We start from the raw sequence: 23,924 nt of genomic DNA, 5'->3' as shown, positions 1-23,924 counted from the left end.
TGCTATTATAGAAGAGTAAAAGCCTGCATTTTTGGAAGACAAAAAATATTGGAATTCCTCATTTCTGCAAATATTTGCATCAATGAGGCCGCTTTCTGTGCCTAGCTTTGAACGAACTGGGTTTGTTACTTCTATCATTTATTGTAGAAACACTTTGCCACGAGTTGTCTTGGTATTGCCATACTCCAAATAAAAAGCACGCAGTTTCTCACAGCTACGAGGGGTTTCCAAAAAGTAAGGTAATGTGTATGTTTCCTGTTTATGGCGGCCCCTAGGCATATGCCTTTCTCCACCTAATACCTCTGTGAGGAAATAATCCCTGTTCAATGGGCCTGACATAGTATTAACACACACTAAAATACTGCAGTATGTGTTATCCATGTCAGGCCATTTTGCCACCAGGGAGTAGCTGTCCCTGGACCTCCTGGACAGCCAATTCTCGGCGCACGTTCGACGTCATGTAAAGCCAGGCCTGTTCCAATAGTCTGTGCTATAGCACAAAGTCCCGCATCCACCGGCAGATGTGCCATACCAGTGGATGCCAGCAAATCCCACACCCAGGGTGCCTAATCCTGAGTACCAGCAAAAAAAAAAAAAAAAAGAAAAAAAATTATATATATATAAATAAAATAATTAATTAAAATATCTATATATATGTAAAAAATGGTAATATCAAAAATAACTAAAAAAAAAAAACCCACCCAAACTATGGGTACGAGAACGGAAAAAAAAAAAAAAAAAAAATATATATATATATATATAATGGTGAAAGGGAATGAAATGAAACACGGTGGACAGATAGACCCGTTAATAACGTAAAAAAAGATCGCCAGTGCAGTGTTGCGGTGCTGTTGCCTCACAACAGATTCCAGTTGCAAAAGGGCGACTACTGTGCCAGTGTGGTCCAAAACAGGTGTTCTTGAAGTTATTCGCTTTTTGGAAGCAAAAGGACTCTCACCAAGTGACATTCACCATAAACTGGTTGCTGTGTATGGCGAAAAGGTGATGACAAAGAAACAAGTATGTTTTTGGTGCAATGAATTTAAAGCGGGCAGTTTGACATCAATGGCCACAGTGTTCTGGGATCGCCAAGGCGTTCTGTTGGTGGATTTCTTACCGAAGGGAGGAACAATCAATGCACAGCTTTACTGTGCAACGTTGGAAAAACTGAAAGCCAATATTCGACGCAGACGACCAGGACTCCCGACAATCAGAGTGATTTTGTTGCACGACAACGCAACTTCACACACTGCCCATACTACTCGTGAGTGGTTGAGTTGTAATCGTTGGGAAACTTTGTCACATCCCCCTACAGCCCAAATTCAGCGCCTTCAGACTTCAATTTGTTCGGCCCTCTGAAAAAACACCTTTCAGAAAGCATTTCACCACGGATGAGGAAGTTCATCAAGCGGTGCGATGTTGGTTACTGCGAGTGGGTACAGACCTCTTCAGTACTGGTATTGATAAACTGATCCATCGTTGGGACGAGTGCATCAATAAATCTGGAGACTTTGTGGAAAAGTAGTGAATGTTCACTTATTTCTTGGTGTGTAATTTCAACTTCGTATTATTAAACATCATCGAAAGAAAAAATGTGTTACCTTACTTTTCGGAAACCCCTCGTACGTACAGAAAGAGGCTATGCTCCAAAAATGTACTATGACTTTTCTTAGACTAAGATGCATTTAGGGCTAAAGCCTCAAACTGCTTTTCTTAGATTATTAATAATAATTATTTAAGGTTTCAGAGTATTGTCGCAAGATGGCACTTCTTTCTCGTATAATGATATTTTATAACAGAAGTAAACGATAATTGTCCTAACAGTTGAGTTGGAAGCTGTATTAATTTGGGTAAAATGTATGCCTTAGTAATTAACTGTGTAATCACTCTGTGAATGTTTTTATGCACGCGTTAGTAATTAACTGTGTAATCACTTTGTGAATGTTTTTATGTAAAATTCACAAGTTATAAAATAAAAAAATGACAAAGTTTAACATTCAGATAAAACGATCGCGTCCTCAATGTTTAAAGTATCGGAACACAGGTTAAATATGTTTGAATGTCACATTTAAACAGGAACACTGGAAAACTTTGATACTCTACCCCTACTACAGTGTGTGATATTCGTAGCTTGAACATGAGCGGTGGACTTGCGCCTAGTAAAAGTACAGTGTACGTTGGAAATTTGCCATTCTCACTTACGAATAACGACCTCCATAAGATATTCGAAAAGTATGGGAAGGTTGTTAAGTAAGTAGATTTACATTTGAAAAACATCATTGTGAAAATATTTGAATGATTTTTATTTTATTTTTAAATTCTATAAATTCTTAAAATTCTATTTTTTTTTTTAAATACAATTTTAAGCGGTGGAAGAAAACCGCCTTTCAGCTTCACGATTATCTGCTTAGAAGTGAAAATTATGAAATTACAAATAGATTACACAACACAAATGATTCAGAATGGTTAAATGGCATGGTGCGCAGATAATTGGATTTCTGAGTAGAGGAATAAAGTACAGTACTCATGTCTGCGTTTCTGACATTTAATTTATATTTTCCGGTATAGTAAGAACAGCAGCACACTGAGGACGAAATCTTTACAAAACACGATTTTACGGTAAAAAAAAAGCACTTCACGTTAGAAACAAATATTTGAGTGCTTTTTTTGCTATTTTGTAAACAGATATTTTATTCTGACCACTAAAATAATACATTTGAAACCAGTCATTCAAAACGTTTTCTGCAGTATGGGGTTCATTGAAACTTGGAGTTCATGGTTTGTGCAGTCCCTCGGTATATACACTTTAGCCATGCTACTGTCTGAAGTATTGACTGTTGCAATGGTATATACATTTTACTACATGACAAATAAATGTATACGATTATTATTCTTATTGGCAATAGTATCACTAAATGCTGCAAGAAGTAAGTGAGCTTATACAGCTTCAGCCACTAAAAAAAAAAAAAAAAACCTACACCACTCAAATAACATTTTTAAATCTGTTTTTTTTTTAACAAACTTATCATGAAAAAGGGCCATGAGGCCCGTAAGTTTCTTTAAATTACCCACTGGCAGAACCACCAGATGGTAGATTGTACCAACAATCACGCTGGCTGAAAGCAGATTTTTGCACATCTATCCTGCAGCCATCCTTTTTAAATAGTAGTAGTAGTAGTGGCATGTGATGCAAAAAAGCAAATGTATGAGCTTATGCAGCATCAGCCAAAAAAAAAAAAAAAAATCATACCATTCCCTCCAAATGCCTGTCCAGTTCCTCCTTAAATTTATTCAAGCTATCAACTTCCACAACGACAGATGGAAGTTTTGTTCCAGCAATTAACCACCCGCTGGCTAAAGGCAAATTTCCGCACATCTATTCTACATCTGTCTTTTCTTAATTTGAATTTATGCCCCCTTAGGTTCGTAATCTGAACAAGTGGAAGGATCCCATCAGAATTCAGCGTGCTCAATCCATTCAAGGCCTTATATACCTCAACCAGATCACCAGGCAGGTGCCTAGTCTCCAGCCACTGCAATTTGCAGAACTTAAGCCTCTCTTGGTAAGAGGATCCCTTCATTCCCCTCACCAATCTTGTTGCCCTTCTCTGTATCCGCTCAAGTAAATCTACATCTTTCCTAAAATGAGGTCTCCAGACCTGTACGCAGTACTCAAGGCGTGGCCTGACCATTGCCTTATACAGAGGGATAATCACCTCCTTTTTTCTTCTAGCAATATTCCTATATATCATTGACAAAACCCCATGACCTGCCCTGGCAGCCTGTCTGCATTGCTCAGAGAACTTCATATCTGACTGCACAATTACTCCCAGGTCTTTTTCATTTTCTACCACCTTAAGTGTAGTACCATACAGTTGGTACGTTTCTCTGGGGGTTATTTCTACCCATATGCAGTACTTTGCATTTGTCATTAAACTTCAGTTGCCACTTCTTAGCCCATCTGCCCAAATTATCTAGATCCTGTTGCAGTAGCACACTGCCATTACTGTCATTAACAACCCTGCCAACATTTGTATCATCTGCAAACTTCGACATTAAGCCTGATATACCTTCATCAATATCATTGATAAATATACAAAACAACAGTGGACCTAACACTGAACCCTGTGGGACTCCACTAATAACATTAGTCCAAGAAGAGCAGCACCAATTGATTACCACCCTCTGTCTTCTCGCACTTAACCATCCTTTTATCCATTGTAGCAACTTACCCTTAATACCATTCTGCTCCAATTTGTACAATAGTCTTCCATGCGCAACAGTGTCAAAAGCTTTCCTGAAATCCAAATATATGATATCAAAATTGTTTTTTGCATCCAGTTCCTTTGTAACCACATCATAATATCCTATCAAATTTGTCAGACAAGACTTTCCTTTAACAAACCCATGCTGTGTCTGAATTATTGCTGCAGTCTTGTCTAGATGATCCTGCAATGCATCTTTAACCAGCGACTCCATTATTTTACCCGGAACAGAAGTTAAACTAACTGGTCTGTAATTACTCTTGTCACCCTTCGATCCCCCTTTGTGAATTGGGGATACATTTGCACATCTCCAGTCCGTGGGAACCTCCCCTGAGTCCAAGGATGCTCTCATAATTATGGCTAAGGGTTTGCTTACTTGCCTTGCCGCCTCCTTTAATATAACTGGATAGATCCCATCCACCCCAGGTGCTTTTTTTACGTTTAACTTCAACAATTTCTCTTCCACTTTGCTCTCAGTTATTACAAGATCATTAAACACCCTGCTACAATTTGATAACCTTCTGCTATTTTCAAACCTTAATAATTCCTCACGTGTGAATGTAGATGCAAAATACTCATTCAGTTTGTTTGCTATCTGAGCAGGATCATCAACAGTCGAACCATCGATGTCAAGCGGACCAATCAGATTCATCCCCTTCCTTTTAGAGTTTATATAAGTAAAGAAATCCTTTCTGTTTTTCTTAGCATCTTTTGCCAAGGATTTCTCGTAATCTGCCTTCGCCTGCCGAACCTCCTTTGTGACCTGATTACAGATTAACTTATATCTGCCATAGGCTTCTGAGTTGCTTGATAATTTATATGCATCCCATGCATTTTTCTTCTCTGTTACGAGTCTCATTAGTTCATTTGACAACCATTTAGGCCTAAACCTTGAACAATATTTCTTAATAGGTATGAAACTTTTAGTAGCTTCCACGATTAATTACTTGAATGCTTCCCACTTAGAATTTACTGTTGGTAACCTCGTCAGTTGATCCCACTGTACAGAATTTAAAAACTGTCGGAGACCACTGTACTCGCCTTTACGGAAGCAAAAACCCTTTCCTTTACCCCTGATGGTAATTAAATCTTTAAGTAAATCCCACGTCAGTACACTGTGATCACTGCCACCTAGTGGTTCTTTTATCTGAAAATTCCTAATACATGAATGATCACTGCTGATAACCAGATCAAGAGTATTACTTTCTCTGGTTGCCTCTCGAACATGCTGCTACAGAAAACAATCATCCAATAAATCCACAAAAGTCTGACTAGTGTGTGAGTGCCCAACCCGCAAGTTCCAGTCAATATCTGGGAAGTTAAAATCCCCCATTATAAGACATTCCGATTTACTAGCCCACTCTATTTCTCTGTACAATTGTTCATTGTACTCATTCTAGTCATTAGGCCTATAACACACTCCTACTCTAATTTTTGCTTTCGCAGTGCTTATGTCACACCAAACTGACTCAACAGTGCACTGTTCATCTATATCAACTGGATGCACTTCTTTTGATTTTATATTTTTCTTTATGAACAGCATAACACCTCCTCCCTTCTTATCCTGTCTATCCTTTCTGTACTAATAGTACTCCCCAAATTCCAGTTCGGCATTCCTTATATCTGGGTGACACCACGTCTCTGATATCCCAACAATATCCGCCTTTGATGTCTTGACCAACACTTCAAATTCATCAAATTTATTTACTATACTTCTAGCATTGGTATACATGCAAGTATACATGCACCTATTCCTATTCCCAGCCACTCTAACACATCCCATATACCCACCTGTTTCACGATGACTGACATCCGTCCCTGAAACCCCCAACACCCCTCGCTCCAGGTCGCTACTTATTCTAATAGAAGTTGTGCAAGAATCACCTTCACCTCTGCCTACGGCTACTGTTAAACTATTAGTCCTTGTATCCCCCCAAGCTATCAGTTTTCCGACCCACCTAACACTGCCTCGATAGCATCAGCAAATATTCTTGCACCCTTTCTATTTAAGTGTATCCCGTCCCTGTAGAAGCAATCTCTCCTGTTAACAAGTACAGTCCAGGCTGAAAAAAATTCTACCCCTTGAGCCTTGCACAATCTTTCCAGGGCCAAATTGATCGACAAGGCTCTCATCATATACTCCCTCCTATTGTGTCTGGGCAGAATTGCAGACACTTTCAAATTCAACCCTACTTCATGGCTTTTTTTCAACAGTGACCTGTACTTGTTAAGTAATTCTGCCGGTCTCCTACTCTTAATATCATTAGTGCCAACGTGTACAACTATATCACCTTTTGTGCCCTTAAAAGATGATATCTGCTCTACAAACAACGTCATCAACCTTTGCCCCTGGCAGACATACCCTGGTCCTGTTCCACTTATCCTTTTTACACAATATATTTCCCGTTTCCCTGACACTAGAGTCACCAACAACTACTAGTTCCTTTGGGACCAGCGCAATCTGCCTTGGGGGTTGCCGCTGTGTTGCGTGATGACCAAGTGCAAGCTCTGGCGTTGATGTGGGCAGCTGAGCGCCTGATGGGCCCCTCAATTTAGATCTTTCGAGGGCATCTACCCTGTCCTTCAAACTCTCATATAGGCCCATAACAACGCTGAGTTGTCGCCTGATTTCCTTACACTCCTTACATCGCGCACACACAAAGACATCCCCCATGGCAATATCATGTTCCGTTTCAGATAGTTCGGCAAACATTTCACAAGTCGCACATTTTTTTAGGCTGTGATGCGTTGGAGAATCGCCCCCCGCAGTTCTTCCCCGAGTCACAGCACTCCTGCCACTTTGTGCACGTTGCTTTGCTGCTCTAGTTTGGGGCATGATATTTTAAATTAATAAGATCAATAAATTAAATTAAATTAAATGTCAATACTACGCTATCTAATAGAAACAGTGAAGCGTGTTACTGTTTCTATAATTATACGTTAGAGCTACCTAACTACCTCAATTAAAAATTTGAATTCCCTATCACTATATACAAAAACAATGCCTGCAATATTCGAATGAAATACCGGTTTTATAAAGTATTACGTATATCTACAAAAACTGTTTATACAAATTAAAATAAAAATAACCAGCGTAATTAGAACTATAAGACTACGTATTAAGTACAATATAAAATAACAATAATGTAAATAAAAAGCAAAAACTTATCGTTTTTTTCGGAGCCTGTAACTTGCAGCTGTATTTTCTAAAGAGAGTCAGCGCCCTCTGTTCCCTTGTGTGCATTGTTTGAGAAAGAGTTAGAATGTCACTATTGTTAAGTTTATTCAATCCATTTCAAGCTTTAAACATTTCAATTAAGTTTCCTTGCAAGTACCTATTTTCCAAGTGGTGCATTTGCAGAACCGGAGTCTTTTGTGGTAAGAGTACTCCTCCGTGTCTTTCACTAATCTGTTTGTTCTTCTCTGCATCCATTCTAGGTTCGCATCTTTCCTAAAACAAGGCCTTGACACCTGTATGAAGTACTCAAGATGTAACCCAACCATTGCCTTATACAACGAGTTAATCATCTCCTAGGTCCTTGCTTGCAAAGTTCCAGTATATTATTGACAGAATCCCCCTAGAACAGTGGTTCTACTAGTTCATCTGTACAGCTCAGAGAACTTCAGGCATTTGGAGTGAATGGATGGGTGAAATGGGAGTTTTTTTTTTTTTTTGGCTGATGCTGCATAAGCTTGCTTTCTTGCATCATATGCCTAAAGTAATGCTAACTGTGCAATTACCCCTAGGTCTGTTTTGTTCTCCACCACTTGAGTGTAGTGGTACCACAAAACTTTACTGTCACTGTGTCATAGTAGATAATCAGATTGGAGAGACTGAATCCTCTCCCCCCTCTTAAAAACCTATTCTGTGACTTCTGTATAATTTCAGTCCTGTTAAGATGATCCTACAATCCTTTGCCAAGGATGCAAAGAAAAACAGCAAAGAGTTCTTTACTTATGTAAACTATTGAAGGAAAGGGAAGAATCAGATTGGACCACTTAACATAGATGGTTTGACTATTGATGATCATGCTCAGGTAGCTGGTAAACTGAATGAGTATTTTGCATCTACATTCACACATGAGGAGTTATTCAATGAGGGAAGTGCCAGAAGTTAATCGAACTCTAACAGGGAGCTAAATGATTTTATAATAACTGAGAGCAAAGTGGAGGAGAAATTGTTGAAGTTTAAACATAAAAAAGGCACCTAAGATGGTTGGTATCTATCCAGTTATATTAAAGGAGGCAGTAAAGGAAGTAAGCAAACCCTAAGCCATAATTATGAGAGCTTTCTTGGACTCAGGTGAGGTCCCCATGGACTGGAGGTGTGCAAATGTATCACCAATTCACAAAGGGGGTTATTGTAAATTTTTTTTTTTAAATGCCTTAATGGCATTTAAAAAAAAAATTACGATAAATTTCAGCAGATCTTTTTCTGCAAGAAAAAATGTTTTTAATATTTGATTGATTGCTTAGTATAAACTTAGCAGTGAATTTTTGAATGTCTGCCAGTGGCAAAAGTTGATGATATTGTATAGCAGATATCATTTTTTAAAGGCACAAAAGGTGATATTGTTGTACATATTGGCACTAATGACATTAAGAGTAGGAACTCTATGGACTTACTTAGCAAGTACACGTCAGTGTTGAAAAAAAAAGTTATGAGTTATGGTTAAATTTAAAAATACTTGCAATTCCACCCAGACATGATGGGAGGAGGGAGTATATGATTAGAGCCTTGTCAATCAATTTGGCCTTGGAGAAATCATGCAAGGCTCATGGGATAGACTTTTTCTCAGCATTGTCTGTGCTTGTTAACAGGAGAAGCTGCTTCTAAATGGATGGGATACACTTAAAAAGAAAGGGTACAAGAATATTTGCTGATGCTGTTGAGGCAGTGTTAAACTGGGTTAGAAAACTACTAGCTTGGGGAGGTTCACAGACTAATAAATTAACAGTAGCCAAAAGCAGAGGTGAAAATTATTCTTGCACTGCTTCTTGAAATGAGCAGCAGCCTGGAAAGCAAGGTACTGGGGAATTCAAGAACTTCTGGAAGTTGTTATGGAACAAGTAAATACATTGGCTGTGTTAGGGTAACTAAACGTAAGGACAAGTGCATGTATACTTGCATGTACACTAAAGCTAGGAGTATAGTAAATAAATTTGATCAATTTGATGTGCTGGTCAAGACATCAAAGGTGGATATTGTTGGGATATCTAAATGAACTTTTTCGATAAGCTCGTGAGTCCAGCAGTTATTGTTTGCAATGAAGCTTCATCCCACGAAAGTGTGATCACATACAATGCTTCTTTCAAGGACAGTTTAAGTGAAAAATTGTTGATACTCTACTATCTTCTTCACCTGATGTCACCTTTAATCTTCCTTAAAACTCTTAATTCCACCATAAGAGGCTGTAGGAAAACTTTTGAAATTATGAGGTAGGAACTTGATTGCCACATTACTAAGATCCACTGCTTTGTGATAAGAAACATTATCTAAAAGCAAAAAAGGCTTAATTGCAGTTTTTAATTCTCATTTCCTTGTTGAAATTTTGCAGCCACTCCAAAATTCTACTGCACTCATCCCTGCTTTACTGTTATGTCTATAATTTCTGTAAATTGATGGGTTGAAATTCTTAATGCATCGAGGTTTTGCTACCTTATAGTTACGGTAACAATCCATTTGTCACTCCTGTCAGTATTTGTACAGAATGCATGGGTGACCCTTGCTTTGATTTTTTTACACCCCTTTACAGTACCATTCAATATTGTTTTGTCTGGTTACATTCTAATAAAAAAAAGAGCTGTTTCCTCTATGTTATAAATCGGTAGCATTTCCCAAACTGGGGTCTGTAGACTAGTTCCAAAAGTCTACTTATAGCTGTAGGAGAAGGAAAGGAAATTTGTGCTTAGTTGTTATCCTTATTTTCTTAGAACAACTCTTTTAGCATTAGCATTAGTAGAGGCATTTGATGCAAGAAAGCAAGCTTATGCAGCAAGAAGAAAAAAAAAAAACCACTTCCACTTCACCCCGCTGTTCGTTCAAAATACCTGTCCAGCTGAGCCTTAAACTTATTTAGGCTATCAACCTCCACCACAAGGGATGGAAGTCTGTTCCACCAACCAACCACCCGCTGGCTAAAGGCAAATTTCCGCACGTCTATCCTACATCTGTCTTTCCTCAATTTGAATTTATGCCCTCTCAGGTGATTATTCTGAGCTAGAGGAAGAATCCCATCAGCATTGAGCATGCTTAAACCATTCAAGGCTTTATACACCTCTATCAGATCACCTCGCTGGTGCCTAGTCTCCAGACTCTGTAATTTGCAAAACTTAAGCCTTTCTTCGTAAGAGCACCCCTTTGTTCCATTCACTAATCTTGTTGCCCTTCTCTGTACTCGTTCCAGCAGCTCTACATCCTTCTTGAAAATGAGGCCTCCAGACCTGTATACAGTACTCTAGGTGTGGCCTGACCATCGCCTTATACAATGGAATAATCACCTCCTTATCCCTGCTGGAAAAATTCCTGTATATCATTGACAATACTCCATGAGCTACTCTTGCAGCCCGTCTGCACTGCTCAGAGAACTTCATATCTGCCTGCACAACCACCCCCAAGTCCCTTTCATTCTCTACCACTGTCAGTGTTGTACCACAGAGTTGATACGTTGCTCTGGGGTTGCTGTTTCCCATGTGTAGTACTTTACATTTGTCAATGTTAAACTTCATTTGCCACCTTCTCAGCCCATCTGCTCAACCTTTCCAGATCCTGTTGCAGCAGCATAGTGTCAGTAGTGTCCTTGACAACCCTGCCAACCTTTGTATCGTCTGCAAACTTGGACATTAATCCCGATATACCATCATCAATATCATTTATAAATACAGAAAACAATAATGGATCCAACACTGAGCCCTGAGGGACTCCACTAATAACATCAGTCCACGATGAGCAGTGTCCATTGATTACCACTCTCTGTCTTCTCCCCCTCAACCACCCCTTTATCCATAGCAGCAATTTGCCTCCAATGTCACACTGCTCCAATTTGTGTAGCAGTCTTTCATGTGCAACAGTATCAAAAGCCTTTCTAAGATCCAAGTATATAATATCAAAGTTATTCCCTGCATCCAGTTCTTTTGTGACTGCATCATAGTATCCAGTCAAGTTGGTCAGGCAAGACTTCCCCTTAACAAAACCATGCTGTGTCTGAGCTATAACTGAAGTCTTGTCTAAATGATCCTGCAGTGCTTCTTTAACCAGTGCCTCCATTAATTTTCCTGGAACAGAAGTTAAGCTCACAGGTCTATAATTACTTGTGTCAGCCTTTGATCCTCCTTTGTGAATTGGGGGTCACATTTGCACATTTCCAGTCTATGGGTACCTCCCCTGAGTCCAAGGAAGCTCTCATAATTATGGCTAAGGGTTTGCTTACTTCCTTTGCTGCCTCCTTTAATATAACTGGATAGATCCCATCCACCCCGGGTGCCTTTCTTGTGTTTATCTTCAACAGTTTCTCCTCCCCTTTACTCCCAGTTATTTCAAGATTCTGTAACTTACTGCTAGAGTTGAATACACCTCTGGCATTCCCCTCGCTGAATAACTCCTCATGTGTGAATGTCGATGCAAAATATTCATTTAGTTTGTTAGCTACCTGAGCAGGATCATCAACACTTGACCCATCAATATCAAGTGGACCAATCTGATTCATCCCTTTCCTTCTAGAGTTTACATAAGTAAAGAACTCTTTGCTGTTTTTCTTTGCATCCCTTGCCAAGGATTTCTCGTAATCTGCCTTCGCCTGCCTAACCTCCTTTGTAACTTGGTTGCATATCAACTTGTATCTATCATAGGCTTCTGTGTCATGTGTTAATTTGTAAGTATCCCATGCATTTTTCTTCTCTGCCATATGCCTCATTAGTTCATCTGATATCCATTTTGGCCTAAACCTAGAACAATATTTCTTAGTTGGTATGTAAAGCCTAGTAGCTTCCAAGATAAGTTCTTTGAATGCTTCCCATTTTGAATTTGCTGTTGGTAACATCATCAGTTGGTCCCACTGTATAGAATTTAAATACTGTCTCAGTCCATCGTAGTCGCCTTTACGGAAGCAATAACCCTTCTCTTTACCTCTAATGGTAGTTACCTCTTTGAGTAAATCCCACTTCAGCACACTGTGATCACTTCCACCTAGTGGTTCATTTATCTGCAGATTCTTAATGCATGAAGAATCACTGCTGATAATCAAATCAAGAGTATTACTCCCTCTAGTTGCCTCCCGAACATGTTGATGTAGAAAAACAATCATCCAATAAATCCACAAAAGCCCTGCTAGTGTGTGAGTATCCAGCCCCCAAATTCCAGTCAATATCTGGGAAATTAAAATCTCCCATTATAAGACACTCTGATTTACTGGCCCACTCTATTTCCCTGTACAGTTCCTTATTATACTCATCAGAGTCATTAGGCTATAGCACACTCCTACTCTCAATTTTGATCTCCCAATGTTTATGTCACACCAAACTGACTCCACACTGCACTGTCCAGCGCTGTCGACTGGCTTCACTTCCTTGGTTTTTATGTGTTTCTTAACTAATAGCATAACACCTCCCCCCTTCCTATCCTGTCTATCCTTTCTGTAGACGTTGTACTCCCCAAATTGCAGTTCCGCATCCCTTATATCTGTGTGACACCACGTCTCTGATATCCCAACAATATCTGCCTTCGATGTTTTGAGCAATACCTCAAATTCATCAAATTTATTTACTAGTTTACTAGTATTTATTTACTCTTAGTGAACTTATGCACATAAGTAATTTTTCCAGCACTAGAATTGTGATTGCCTTTTATGAGGTTTTATTTAGTAGATTTTGTTTGAAATCGAAAATGAATTTGTGCAAATAGAGATAATAAAAACTTATTAAAGCATAAAAAAAAAAGTTCTTTATACTCCTGCATGACCAGATCCTGCATACAGGATCAGAGGAGCTTACAGTAATTGTATTTCGCAATCACTTGGGCTTGACCCATGGTCCACTGAAGGAGCATGTGCCATTGCACCCTTACTCCTAAGCACTATAAGTCAGGCCTGTAAAATGTTAGTAGTTTCTAGTTTTTGTCCCAGTGTCCCAAAAAACATTTTGGATGTCTGGCCACCAGTATTGGAATGCTTGTTTATACATATCTGGATATCATCATTCTTCTCTTTCTTGGTGATTCCCTTTTGATTCTCCTTCTCTCTCTCTCTCTCTCTCTCTCTCTCTCAGAGTAATTCAGAATTTTTTTTTTTTTTTTTTTTTTTTTTTTTAAGCTGGTGCAGCATAAGCCTCGGGGTTCCTTACACCATATGCTAATAATAATATAATCCAATTTAAATTTTCATTATTTGATTCATATAAAAATCAAAGAAAGTATTTCTGATATAAATTTTTGTTCATTGGCATATTAGCATGAGGTTTTGCCCTGGTGCAGTGTTTATTTATTGTCTCACAAAGTCATGTTTTTTTATTTTTGGGCCTCTGTAAATTTAGAGACATGGTTCATGCACCCGTGCCACATGCTGATATGCCTCTGGTTCAAAATGAGTTACTTTTATTGGAAGGACACTCAGTTGTAAAAGAAATTTGGAATATTTTATATAAAAAGACAAATGAGATAGAATAAGTGTCTGCCTCATGCAAAGATTGAGGATGTTACAAACCAGATGCAAGTTCTTAAGGAAACTAACGATTTACTGCAGGGGTGGCCAACAAGTCGATTGCGACTTTTATTTCGATCGATCGCGACAATTTTTGAATATATATAAAAAATAGATTAGTCAAAATCTAAATGTTATTATTATTATACGCGTCCCACTGTATACACTTATTACAAATCCGTTGAACTACGTGACTTCTCTTGTTGCCATGCAACCGCTAGGCTTGTCTAGTGAAAATTCAAGCAGTTATTTTTTTATTATTATTTTTTTTTCCATGACAATTTATTTTTATTTATTTATTACTCCAAAACAGCCGAAGCCTTACAGAGGAGGAATTTGACAGTAGAAATATAGTAATCCTTTTATTTACAATCTGTACACAATGTCAGGTATCAATATACAATTTCAAATATACAAGGTCAATTTACAACATATACAATGCATATCATGTGTTACAAGCGATTTGCATTTTAGCAAAGCTGTGGTAACAGAGAAATTAGTATTTCTAAGCATTTTGTTGTTTTCTTTTCTTGATAGTTCACATTAAGTAGTTGCATTAATTGCTTTGCGTTATTATTCTTATTGTTATCGCAATTTTTTTTTTTTTTTTTTTTTTTTTGTAATTGTTATTTCTTATCTTAGTTCATTGAAGAAAAAAACAAAAAAAAAAAAAATTTTTTTTTTTTTTTGTTAAAGCTAAGTATACCTATCTTTATAGTATTATTATTGTTGTTATTATTAAATTAGTCATTTATTTTCATTCTCTATTAGTTTGATTGAAAAACCTTTGTAGCTCTTTTTTGATATTAATGTTTTCATTTAGGATATCAATGTTGGATTCATTCAGCAATTTTGCAGTTCTGTTGAAGTAATGGAATCTGAGTTGATCAGTTCTGAATGGCTCTTGTGCCAGCATATTTTGTCTTCTCAAGACTCTTGGAGGACAGCTGAAGTTGATGAGGTAGAACAGCTCGGGGGCATCGAGCTTGCCAGCCACGAGATGCATTAGGAATTTGCAGTCTGCCGCAGCTCTTCTTTGGTAGAGTGGTACAATCCCAAAGTGAATGCACCATTCATTGTAGGATTTTGTGTTCAATTCCAACCTAGATTTGTACACCAGGAATCTGACTATGGATTTCTGAATACGTTCCAGTTGTTTTATAAGAATTTTGGTGTGAGGATTCCAGATTTGTGAGGCATATTCTAGAATTGGGTTGATGATCATTATGCAAGCTGTTTTTATGAGCTGTACATTGGTGAAATCGAAGCAGATTCTTTTAACCAGTCCAAGGGATTTGGAGGCCTTAGCTATAGTTTTATTTTCATGTGTGTTGAAGTTTCCCTTCTCAGAAAACCATACTCCCAAATCTGAAACCTCATGTATTCTCAATAGCTCATGATTATTAGCTATTGATTATTAGCCATTAGCTTTATAGGGATAATTAATCTTGTGTTTTTTGTGATTGTCTGTGACAGACATGGTGCAGCAATTGTTTAAGTTTAGTGTTTAAGTCTAGTCCATTTTCCAGTGATTCACAATCTTGTGTTGTTTTGATGGTTTTGTATATTTTCAAGTCATCTGCATATGAGAGCACTTTGATGTCAACATGTTGCATACAATTTGTATGTCGTTAATATATACAGCAAAGAGTAGTGGCCCCAGGGGAGAACCCTGTGGGACTCCCCTTTGTATATGGAAAGTGGAGGAGTATCTTCCTTCAAAATGAACTCTGCTTTTCCTGTTTTCAAGAAAGTTAGACATAAGTGATAAGGCATTACTTGATAGACCTATGTTCTTTAATTTGAGGCAAAGCAACTTATGTGGTACTGAGTCAAAGGCTTTCTGTAAGTCAAGGTATATAATGTCTATCTGATTGTTATTGTCAAGGCTAAGTTTTATGTCATGTTCAATGGAGAGTAGGTTAGTCACAGTTGATCTGCCCATTAGGAAGCCATGATGAATGTGGCTGAATTTATTTTTCATGAAGGAGCAGAGTTGAGAGTAAAGTAGATTCTCAATGATCTTGCTTAGGGGATTAGATTTGTGTATGGGTCGAAATGAGGAAGGTGTTACATTGTGAAGAGCTTAGTGTATGTGTCGAATTCTTATTTAGCTTACTTAATATTAATAATTGGACAGTACTTAGATGTTAATTTAATACCATTTGATTTAAAATGAATACTATGAAAAAAAGTAAAATGTATCATTTTCACCAAGAGTGGGAACAAGAATACTTTTTTATAATGATAAAAGAAAAATGTTGTTTTATTTGCAATGCTTCCATGGCTATACCCAAAAAAGGAAATCTAGAAAGTCACTTCAACGTGCTCATTGGTAAATACCAATTGGATTTTCCGCCTAATAATAGCCTTAGAAAAAATAAATTAAAAGAACTTAAATCCAGATTATTTTCACAACAAAATGTCTTCATGACACCAAATTTACAATCTAAAGCTGTAACTGCAGCATCATTTAAAGTGAGTCATCTTGCAAAAAAAAAAAAATGCAAACCATGTTCTGATGGTCAATTCATTAAAGACGTATCGTATTTTTAGAAATAACAGATTCTTTTTTGAAAGAGTTTAAGAAAAAAATTTTAAGAACAAAAATGAAAATAAAAGTGCTCTTCAAGATCTACAATTATCTTGAAATACTATGATGCGATGCATCGAAAAAATGAGTAAAAATGTGAGCTTACTTAATATTAAGTAAGCTCACATATCTGGATATCATCATTCTTTGTGTGCTCATATCGCTAATTGTGTGTCCTTTTATTTACAACTGGATGAATATGCAGATGTCAAATGATACAGCTCAATTGCTCCTTTTTCTTCATGTGGTTTTCAATGATTCTGCCATTAGAGAAGAAATGCTGGGTATGGTTTCATTAAAAGAAAGAACTAGTGGTCTTGATATATTTAATGCATTAAAAATTTTATTGAAAAAATTAAATTACCACTATTTAAGCTCGTATCAATAACAACGGATGGAGCTAAAGCAGTGACGGAGCATCTTAACGGATTCATCGCATTGTGCCAAAAGGATGATGAATTCCCAGATTTTTTGAGTTACTACAGTATCATCCACAAATGAGTGTTAGCCAGCAAAAGATTTAAATACTAAAAGTGTTATGGACATAGCTTTCAAAATCGTGAATTCCATCAGAGAACAATCTCTCAAAGGATACTTTTCAAAATTCAACTCGATGAAAATGAACCAGATCTGATATTGCACACAGATGTGAGGTGGCTGAGTCGGAGTAAGTTTCTACAGAGATTTTGAAATTTGCTGAATGAAATTTAAAAAAATTGTTGATCAAAGGAGAGATGATTATCAGCATCTACAAAAGATACGGAGTGGTTTTGTGATCTGGCTTTTTTGACAGATTTTACCAGTAAATTAAGTGATCTGAATTTGGAATTACAAGGAAAAAATAAAAATGTGGGTGACATGATTCGTAGTATTTCTGCATATAAATATCAATTTTTGGCAATGGCTAAGAATCTCAAAGAAAAAAAATTCGATCAATTTGTAAATATGTAAGATAATTTGCAAAAATATCCTGTTTTTGAATTAAATAGTGAGAAATATGTTTCTGAAATTGAGGAAGTTGTGGGTGATTTTGAAACCAGATTCGGTGATTTTAAAACAATTGAAGACATTGTTCAATATATTTCTTATCCGTTTAATGTTGACTTAGATACGAAACAAATTGCAGAAAAAATCACTGAGATTTTTGACATGGAGAATATATTACTTGAAAATGAAATTATTACATTGCAAAGTGATATCTTCCTAAATGCCAGATCATCTGAAAAAGACCTTTGAAAATGTTTGCCGAGAAAAGTATCCAAATGTAAAAAAATGCAGAACTTTTAAATTGCTGTTTTGGTTCCACATGTCTATGTGAGTTGGCCTTTACGTATTTGAAACAAATAAGAATCGCTCTATTCTTACGGACTTCCATACAGAAGATTATTTACATGTGGCCTTTATCACAGTATAGCCCCGATTTTGAAAGCTTGGTAGATGACATGAAGACACAAACTTCACATAAATTAAAAATTTAAATACGTATGAATTTAAAATAAGAATTCTGAATTGTATTTAATTTTAAAATTTATAAACATTTTTCAATATGTGTTGATTAACTTTTTTAACTATGGCAATGAAATTCTTGAGATGGTAGATCGCAGCACATTTTGAAGAAAAAAAGTAGATCGCAGCACAAATTAAGTTGGCTACCCCTCATTTACAGCATAAATGAACTAAGGATTTAGCCTGGAAGTATAATGTCATGCTATAAAATGTTAAAAGTCAGGTAAAAATATTGTCTACTATTCTGCCCAGACACATTAGGAGGGATCTTATTTTGAAAGATTTGTTGATTAACTCCAGATGTCAGGAATTCTGCAAGACTTACTGAAGAAAATTTTATTATTTTGGCCTACCCTAATATAAAATGATTTTGTTTAATAAAGATGATATTCATTTGAACAAAGGAGGTGCAATAGTTTTTGCTGGTCAGAGAAGACATTTTAGGGCTTGGGGAAACTAGAAGTAAACTAGAGAATTAATTTAAATGCCACAATAACTCAATGACATCTCTGTCAAGCCAAGGAAATGCCGCCTTATAAGCATTGCCACCTTGCAGTGTGAGCTGTTGAATCAGGAAATGCTAGGGGAAGGTAACCTCTATCAAATCCCTGGTTCCTCAGGTTGAGGTGTCGGGCCAGCACTTGGAAAAACACTTTACAGCTAAAAATACCATTATTGCAAAGAAGCCAGAGACTAAAAGGGAAACGACTGAAGCGCGGAAAAAGGACTATTCGAATTGGTACATGGAACATTCACGGAAGCTCACACAAGATATAGTTACAGAAGCAAAAGAGATGCACCTTTATATTCTTGTCATGACTGAAACAAAGAAAAAGAGAATGAACAGATTGGAGAATATGCTCCAATCTGTTCTACCATAGGAAAAGGAAGTTCTACCATATGCTTTATGAAAAAAATGGATTTGGTTAAGAATAATTAACAAATAGTTTTTATAGGAGATATAAATGGACGGGTTGGATCAAAACGGAATGACGATGTAGTAGGATGCTTTGGAGAGGAGACTATGAATGACAGTGGTAAGAGACTTATCGATTTCTGTAAACAGTACCACCTGAAAATTCTTAGTACTTTTTGCAACACAAAAACATTCATAGATATACGTGGGAGCAACCATCTCTCCAGCAGAAATCAGTTATACACTTTATAATTACTTGCCAGAAGTTGGTATGGACAACAAAAGACTGCAGGGTAATGGGAGGTGCCAACTGTAGGTCGGATCATTACCTGGTGATTGCAGATATATTATTAAAATACCAGAATTAGTGGCAAGTGAGACCTAATACGATCAGTAAAGACAATATGGTAGGACAAGAAAATATTGCTTATAAACTGAAATTACTATCTCATGACAGTATTAAAGATCTTTACTAGAGAAGATTCCAGAACCACATATCTGACATTGGAAAAACAGAAGAGGTGAATATCTTATATAACAGCATTAAAACCACCATACACAAGACTGCTAACGAAGCACTAGGCCTAATAGATCACAAATATAAACAACAGTATTGGTGGAATAAGGAGGTAGCGGGTTTGGTGAAAGAAGAGAGCCTATAACAAATGGTTAATGAGGAAAATAGAGAAGAATACAAAAGGTGCAATAGAGCAGTTAAAAGGAAAATTTCCAAATCCAAGAATGCAGCATGGGAGAAAAGATGCCAAGAAATTGACAACTCATTGGGAGGAACACAGTCATCCGATGCCTGGTAAAGCTTGAGAGAGCACTGAAAACAGATGAATCTCAATCAAATAAGAACTTTATACAAGAGAGTATCAAAAAGTTTGTACCCTTACCTAGAAATAATAGCCCTTGAATGGTGAAACTTCACAGGAACTTTAATCCTTTTCTATATACTCTCCATGTATAGTAACACATTTCTCCCATCTATGGATCAGTTGTTTAATGCCTTGATTTAAGAAGTCTGCACTTTTTGCCTGACACCACGATTCTACTTCATTGATGACTTCCTGAGTTGAATGAAAGTGGCATTCTTCATTTCTCAAAACGAAGTCTGACGCTGCTAGGTCAGGAGAATAGGGTGGATGCTGGTGGGTGGTTCAGATCGTAGTTCGAAGCCGCCGCACTGGGCAACAAAGTTGGTGGTGGCAATGGCTGCATGAGCTGTTGCACTGTCTAACAGAAGACGGACACCTTTGGTTAACATTCCATGCTTTAAAGCATCGCATAACTTTTTCAAAAGATTTCTGTAGTATTCTCTGATAAGTGTGGAACCACGAGGTGGGTAATCTGTCAGGATAACCCTTTTTCTGTTGCAAACACGATATGACAACATCACCTTCTTTGCAGATGGAGTGGTCTTTGCCTTTTTGGGGGTGGGGAGGAGGTGTGCTTCCACTGCTTTGATGTCCTTAGTCTCTTGTTCATATTGGTACACCCAACATTTGTCACCAACGGATCAAAAAAGTTCTCAACATCCGCATTACACAAATCCAACAGTTTGCGAGAACGTTGCATTTGACATTGCTTCTGCAAAGGCATTAGCAATTTTGGAACCCATCGTGCGGAGACCTTAGACATGTGCAGATGGTCGTGTAAAATTCTATGGACAGACCCATAACTAATTCCCACTGCATTTGTGATGAAAGAATTGTCACACATCTGTCACTCAGCATCAGCTGCTCAACCTTTGCAACCGTCTCACTGTGTGCATATATTGATGGCTTTCCTTCTCTTGGCTCGTCAAAGATATTTGTACGGCTGGACTGGAACTCCTGTTTCCACTTTTTTAAAGTGTCATAGGATGGACAATTCTGCCCATACACAGCTTTCATTTCTTCATCAATTTCCTGAGTTTTCTTGCCCTGCAAATGCAGGAACTTGATCACTGCTCAATACTCCACGTTGTCAACCATAGCATCCTTCCTCAGATTCTGGGCTCCACCTCAGGTGTACCATCACCTACAGGAATGAAATTTCACATGTTAGTTATTGAATATGTAGACAACTTATATTAAAAAAAAAAAATCGAAAGGTGATATGAGTAATTAAAATAATGGAGTCACTAGTTAAAGAAGTAATGTAGGACCATCTAGAGAGCAGTCACAGCATGGATTTGTTAAGGGATGATCTTGTCTGACCAATCTGATTGGATAATATGATGCAGTAACAAAGGAATTAGATTAAAAAAATTTTGATATTGTATACTTGGATTTCAGAAAGGCTTTTAATACTGTTGCGATAACAGCTGCTGTGCAAGTTTTTGCTATTTGCCTTGGCTCGTCATGAATTAATGTTATTAGTGGGGTTCAATCCTGGGTTTATTGTTGTTTTATATATTTATTAATGTTATATTGATGAAGGTATATCAGGATTAATGTCTACATTTGCAAATGATACACGTGAGGTGGTTAATGACAGTGATCTGGGAATGTTACTACTACAAGATCTAGAAAAATTAGGTAGATGGGCTGAGAAATGGCAGTTGAAGTTTATAATGTTAACAAATGCAAGGTACTGCATATGGGTAGCAGTAATCCTGGATTAATGTGTTAGGTGGAAAATTACTATGCTCAGGGTGGTGGAAAATGAAAAAGATCTGGAGAGGATTGTGCAGTCAGATATGAAGTTCTCTGACAGTGGAAACAGCTGTTTTGCATGGGTTTTTCAGTGATATACAGGAACTTTGCTAGTAGGTATAAGGTGATTATCCCATTGTACAAGGCAATGGTTAGCCAGCATCTTGAGTACTGCATTAGACACTAAGCACCTGCAAGATGATCTGATGAGGGTTTAGGGCTTTGAATGGACTGAGCAAGCTCAGTGCTGATGGCATTCTCCCTCTTTGCCAGACTATATACATGAGGAGACATAAATTGAAATTGAGAAAGGATAGATATGCAAAAGTCTGCCTTCACCAGTAGTTGGTTGATTGGTGGAACAAATATCCATCTGTTGTTATGGAAGTGGATAGTTTGAATAAATTCAAGGAAAAGCTAGGCAAATTATTGGAGGGGAAGGACAGGTGATGTGGGAAGGTTTATTTATTTATTTATTTTTTTTTTTAGCTGATGCTTTATAAGCTTGCTTTCTTGCATCATTTGCCACTACTAATAGTAATACTTAAGTCTCAGGAAACTTGTAGTATTATATCAGAACAGAAGCACACAAGACTGAAATAGTTATACTTTTGTCCATATTCTTTTCACTTGTGGAGAGCATAAGAACATTTTAGGGCTTATGGAAACTCCTATTGTCTTGCAAACCTATAAGTATAACTCCTAAACAAAGCTTGTTTTGAGAACTGTTAAATATAATGTAGAACAAATGACTTAACTTTTCATAAGAAATAAACTCATTTCATTAAATCTTATATTCAAATGAATAAACTAAAAAAGGAAAAAAACACGAATATAAAAAGAAAGAAAGGAAATGTAGCACACTAAAACCAAAGATGAACCAATTTATTGGTATCATTGAATTAAACCTCAACTGAGGAAGCCATCCTTTTTGAAGAGGCAAGTAAATGGATGAGTGCTGACCTGAAGTAAGCTGATTGCTTTTCAGATACTCCCTTTAGTAATGCTCTATCGATACTTTTTATAACCATTTTATCCAGGACCGCAACTAAGAGAATGTGCAGGTAGTCACGCAACCAGATTTCTGAGAGAACTTTGAAGCTTTTCTTTAAATTTCTTTTTAATTTACTGATTTCTAATTTGTTTCTCCTTCCAAAATGTTGGGAAATGTAGGGGTCTCCTACCCTCTTTCTTTTCCTATTTTGCCTTGTCCTTCCATCTTCCCTATTACATAAAGTGGAATGCTCAGTGCTATAAAAATACCTTTGAAACATTACTGCTTATCCTTTGAAGAAGGTATTTGAAAAGCAACCATATTGCTTTGTTGCTGGCTTACTTACCTTTCTGTAAATGATGGCTTCAGCTTTATTGGGAAATGAGGTTTAATTCAATGAATTCAACAAACTGGTTCATCTTTGTGTGAACCAGTTCAATGATATACAATCTCCACTATTATTTTAACTTTGCTTCAAGCACAAATTCTATGCTTGCATGTATAATTTCTGAATTTGGGCTTTAACCATGCCCAGGTTGCTTTTCATAAGAAGCACACTCCCCTCCTCAATCCTCTCCTCAATTATGGGGAACTGAGATGAGCCACAGCTCATGTCAGTTCCCCCTAATTATTTTCTCTCTAATTCTTTTCACTTCAAAGATAGTACTTGTGCATGTGTCTGCTCTGATGTTCTTTGTCAAAGGCTTACTAATTTGGAATCTCCTCTTTTTGACCTTCTCTGGCTTAAAGTTTCTCTACCCCCATTCTGTTAAATTCATCTGTTGTCTCTGTTCTTTTCTTTGACCTCTCTTCCTTGAAACTACTTTTTTCATTCCAACTTTCCTAACAGCAAGATAATTTTCCTTGATGATTTTAATTTTTACTGCACTCCAGCTGGCTTCAATTTTCTAGTCACATGGACCCAGCTGGTCAGGATGCTGAGGCTTTTGCAGTTACTAATGACCCCACAAGTTTTTCATTTACCTACCAAAATATGAGACAATCCTAATCACACACCCAACATGTTTTTTTTTTTTTTTTTTTTACTTCACAAACAACCCTTTAAAGCACATGGTTGAGGTTAGTGCTTCTTAGATCACAACTTGGTGATGGTCTGTTCTGCAATGAAGCCTTTCTCTCATGGCTGTTCTTAGCTGTATGTTGTTTGGCATTACAGGGATGCAAAAGAAATGACCTGTGAGATTTCTGTTTTTTTCTTGGTTGGATTACTGTTTTAAATCTTCTGATGTCAATGTTTGCTCACATTGTGTCAGTGATATTATTTTTGTAGGGATGCATTCTGTTATTCCACCTTA

At 37.2% G+C, this 23,924-nt stretch overlaps 1 protein-coding gene across 1 annotated transcript in view; it reads left to right on the top strand.

The window, feature by feature from the left end:
• The first annotated feature begins 1,834 nt into the window (after positions 1-1,834).
• The window catches only part of LOC150091206 (zinc finger CCHC-type and RNA-binding motif-containing protein 1-like), a 121,511-nt gene continuing 99,421 nt past the window's right edge, over positions 1,835-23,924 (top strand). Inside the window, exon 1 of the mRNA XM_090382779.1 lies at positions 1,835-2,250. Coding sequence (XP_090238905.1) covers positions 2,138-2,250 — 113 coding nt within the window. The 5' untranslated portion in view covers positions 1,835-2,137. The remainder of the gene's footprint in view (positions 2,251-23,924) is intronic.

This window comes from Mastigoproctus giganteus, chromosome 1 (genome assembly GCF_048544385.1).
Source record: "Mastigoproctus giganteus isolate SK-2022 chromosome 1, ASM4854438v1, whole genome shotgun sequence".
NCBI classification, from domain to species: Eukaryota; Metazoa; Arthropoda; class Arachnida; order Uropygi; family Thelyphonidae; genus Mastigoproctus; species Mastigoproctus giganteus.
This window is presented reverse-complemented; position numbering and strand designations above follow the sequence as displayed.